This window comes from Larus michahellis, chromosome 7, assembly GCF_964199755.1.
Source record: "Larus michahellis chromosome 7, bLarMic1.1, whole genome shotgun sequence".
In the NCBI taxonomy this organism is placed as follows: domain Eukaryota; kingdom Metazoa; phylum Chordata; class Aves; order Charadriiformes; family Laridae; genus Larus; species Larus michahellis.
In genome coordinates this window covers 33984765-33989230 of record NC_133902.1, presented here as the reverse complement: position 1 = coordinate 33989230, position 4466 = coordinate 33984765, and the positions used below count along the sequence as shown (strand labels likewise).

General features: G+C 56.7%; 1 protein-coding gene across 1 annotated transcript; it reads left to right on the top strand.

The window, feature by feature from the left end:
* Positions 1-2038: 2038 nt before the first annotated feature.
* Positions 2039-3833, top strand: HOXD13 (homeobox D13). Its single transcript, XM_074595765.1, has 3 exons — positions 2039-2123; positions 2157-2768; positions 3583-3833. Exons 1-3 carry the CDS (start codon positions 2039-2041, stop codon positions 3831-3833), a joined length of 948 nt encoding a protein of 315 aa, XP_074451866.1.
* Positions 3834-4466: the final 633 nt, after the last annotated feature.

Sequence of the window (4466 nt, the reverse complement as noted above, 5' to 3'; positions counted from 1 at the left end):
TTGAAGTTGTTGGTCATAAACCCGCCCAAAGACACAGTTTTTTGGGACACCGAAGGGCTGTCGCTGGCGCAGAGGTCTCGGCAGGGCTGTGGTCCTCTGCGGGCGTCGCTGCTGCTGCACCGTGATTTGCTTTGATGTAACGGAGCTCAAAAAACTCTGAAACCCTGTGCTTTAGGTGCTCCTTTCTTTCGGCGGCCTTATTTCAAATGTCGTGACGGGTCGGAAAATTTCACCGCATTTATTGCAAGAGGAAACACAACAGGAATACAAATGGAAAGATGTCCCGAGAAACAACGTCTCTCATTTCTCGGAACTTCAGCGTATTAACAATGTTTTCACCAGAAAGTTGCGGGCAGGGACATAAAAGGATGAGAAACTTGTGCCTGCACAAACCATCCTCCTAATTACTTAGGGTTTCATGTGCTGAGAGTAAATACTGATTCGGCTTATAACAGAGGGAAACACGTAATCACTTCTGGCTCACTTAGCTAATTATGAAAGATTAATATCAATTAAGTGGGTAGAGCTAATGAACGTGAACTCGTGCTTGCCAGCCGGTTGTTGCTGTGATTACTGGCACCCGTTTGCCACTCCTCACCCCGCTTCCAGAAACTGCCAACCACTATTAGACCGGCTACAAAGCGGGGCTGCGGGACGGGCGGCTACTGGGCGACCTGTCGCCCTCCCTCCCGGCCCCTCCGCGCCCCCTCGCAGCCCAGCAGCACGGAGGACCCGCCGCCGCCTGCCCGGGCTTCCCAGCAAGGGCCCCGAAATCGTGTCAGCACTGAATTTCACCTCCACAGCGGCTGCTTCTCCTGTCTCCAGGGACCGAGCCTCCGCTGGGACAGTAAATACGGGCCCGGCTACACGCTTTTCAGCGGGCGCGGAGTTTCCCTGCCCTTCCCCGCGGAGCTGCCGCCTTTCCCAGGAACTTGTTGCCCTCCGCGCCCGGGAGAGGGTTGAGTGTCTGCAATACGCAGCCGCGGAGCGACGGGAGCCGGCCCAGAGGGACAGGGCTTGGGGATGGGACTCGTCTTCGGAGCTCGCTCCATTTCCAGCTCTTCGCCCTCCTCCGATTTCCATCCCGGCTCAGCGGGAGAGTGGAGAGAGACGACAGAAGGATTGGCCACAGTCTTGGGAAGTCACCCACCAGAACAGCCGTCAGCATAAGCGAACGCTGCGTTTTAACTAGGCTGCCTTACCACGACATGAACTGACACTGCAAGGGGAAAAAAGCCACATCTAATGAGTGCCGGGTTTAGCATCTTCCGCTGAGCGCAGACCCGGTGCCTTTTCCTGGCTGGTAGCAATATCTGGGGGGGGCTAAAGGGGGTGGAAGACTGGGGGTGTCTCCTATGGACCGAGAACTCAGTGGAGAGCCAGGAGACCCCTTCTTCCCTATAACAAAGCCCTTCTCCTCCATACATCGCTGGGAAGGAGGGAGGTGGGGAGAATGGGATACAAAGACCGTGTCGGGTTTTTCCTCCTGCCGCAGACACAACAATGAGCTGGGGAAGGTCTCGATGGGGATCTGGTCAGACCCCTGCCCGAGCCTTCAAAAAGGCCCCTGCCCGAGGCTTCAAAAGGGCCAGCGGAGGACCATCCGCTGGCCCTTTTGAAGCCGCGGGCAGGAGGAAGGGGGGGGTGAAAGCGACGGGGGCGAGGCTGGCCCGGAGGGGCATCACCGCCACCCCCCCGCCCAACCCCTCCCCAGCGCCGGGGCCGCGGCGGGGCGGGGGTGGGAAGCGGGGGGGGCGGAGAAGGAGGGGGGGGGCGCCGTCGGTGCGGACCGGGGGGCTGCGAGGCGAAAGGGGCAGTGCGGGCAGCGGGAGGGTCACATGTTTCGACGGCAGCCTATGAGCAGCCCCCCGGGCTGCCGAAAACTAATCTGGAGCCGGCCGCCCCCACCCCCGTCCCCCCTCCCAACCTGGACTTCGTTTTTATAAACGTACCGCCAGGATCCAACCTGTTGGGAGGCAAATATCCATTTTTGCATCATGCCCGACCGGGGACCGAGCCGCCGCCGCCGCCGCCCGCGATGTGCAAGGCCATGAGCAAAGCAGCGAGCTGGGAGATGGACGGACTGCGCGGCGACAGCACCGGCGGTGGCGGCGGCGGCGGTGGTGGCGGCGGCGGCGGCGGCGGCGGCGGTGGAGCCCCCGGGCAGTGCCGTAATTTTCTCTCCTCGCCCGTTTTCGGGGCGGCTCACACGGGCCGAGCGGCCGCCGCCGCCGCTGCCGCCGCCGCCGCCTCGGGGTTCGCCTACGCCGGCGGAGGGGAGCGCTCGGGGGCGGCGGCGAGGCCCGACCCCCCGGCCAAGGACTGTCCGGGCTCCGCCGCTCCGGCCGCCGCCCCCGCGCTCGGCTATGGGTATCACTTTGGCAATGGATACTATAGCTGCAGGATGTCCCACGGGGTTGGGATCCAGCAAAACGCCCTGAAGTCTCCCCCCCATGCCTCCATTGGCGGCTTTCCCGTGGAAAAGTACATGGACGTCTCCAGTCTGACCAGCACGAGTGTCCCCGCCAATGAAGTCTCCTCCAGGGCGAAGGAAGTGTCCTTCTACCAGGGCTATACAACCCCCTACCAGCACGTTCCTGGGTACATAGACATGGTCTCAACGTTTGGCTCTGGGGAACCGAGACATGAAACATACATATCAATGGAGGGCTATCAGTCTTGGACTCTGGCTAATGGCTGGAATAGTCAGGTTTACTGTGCCAAAGATCAGACACAGAGCTCACACTTTTGGAAATCGTCCTTTCCAGGTACGAGAGGGAGAGAAATGGTCTGAGCTGAATCCCCCCCCCCCCCCCCCGCGCCTCCTCCGCCTGCCCGTCCCCTCCCCCGCCCCCCGGGCTGCAGGGGCGGCCTGCCGAGGTGGACACGCTGCACAGACACGCACAGAGCGGAGAGAGAGGGGGGGGACTGTGGATTTTCCTTTTTCCCTACCCCCCCTCCCCTACACCTACCCCCGAGGAAACTTCACCCTCTGCTTTCCACCCCGCGGGAGTGACCCCAAGAGCCACCCCCCGCCAGCCAGCGCCAGGGCCCCGGACCCCCGTTCCGCCGGCGGCCTCGGGCTCCTTCTCCTGCTGCTTCCCTCGGTGCCCGGGTTTGTATTCGCGTTTGCAGTTTGCAGGACGATGGCTCGAAGGCTTGCCCTCCTCCGCCTCTCCGGCTGGCGACTGACCCGGCCCCAGAGCGCTTAAGAGGCTGCGAGTAGTGAGGGCACAGAGGCACAAACCACATGCAAACAAACCCGGGGAAAAACACACACACACACCCCAAAGCGATTTCTGTGTGTGCGCTGCCAGGACCGACCTGCTCTCGGCCCCCCCAGCCGATGCCCCCGCCGTCCTGCATGCTCGCTAGCGATGCATGCCTGAAAAGTGATGACAGTCCATCAAGTTTTCGGTGCTTTACTAACGTGCAAATAATGTGGCAGTGTAAATAATAATAAACTGTAAACAAGCCGGCATTATTTATTTGCCCGTGAAAACCAGTGTCCAACAAGTATCGGTTAAGCTTTAAACGCCTGTAATAAAATTCTAATTTTTCACATAATGTCTTTTACAATAGGGGACGTTGCACTAAACCAGCCCGATATGTGTGTCTACCGGCGTGGGAGAAAGAAGCGAGTGCCGTACACAAAACTGCAGCTTAAAGAACTCGAGAATGAATATGCCATTAACAAGTTCATTAACAAGGACAAGAGGCGAAGGATATCCGCAGCCACAAACCTGTCTGAGAGACAAGTTACCATTTGGTTTCAGAACAGGAGGGTGAAGGATAAGAAAATAGTCTCCAAACTGAAAGACAACGTATCTTGATCTATTAGTTGCGGACAGTGATGGATATTATAAACTCAATTTACGACCAGCTAAAGACTTTTGGAAAGACTTGAAAATATATTTAATTTTTTTTTTCTCCTTCCAGCGGTGGCGAAATTTCGGGAATTGTTTTCCATGAAAGTCAGCGTTTTTCTCTCAGTGGAAGGAAGTGCTGACAAATCTTGAATTATAGTTCTGTTTCTTCCTTTTGAAAATAATAATAATATTAATATTAATTATATTTTCTGTTCTTCCCTCTAGGCCAGTATAAACGAATTTAAATATGTTGAACGGTTACAGTTATAACTTTCTTAAATACTTAACTCTTTGGGGGGTTTTGTGTAATTTTTTTTTTCTCTGAACAACAACCAGTGCCAAAAAGTGTCAGTTTTGATTTGGTATCGTAAACTTCCAAACACGCCGAGTGAAAAAAAAAAAAATAATCAATCGGAAAATGCAAGAAAGCCGGAGTCCGGACCCGTGGCTGCTGCCAAATCCCGCCGACCCCACGGGGACCCGGAGAGAATTGCGAGTTGTGTGGAGGGGTAACGTCTGCAGCTGGATTTTTAATTGCTTTTTCGAGGGAGGGAGAATCTCTCCGAGCTGCTGCGGGGCGCAAAGCACGGTCCCAGG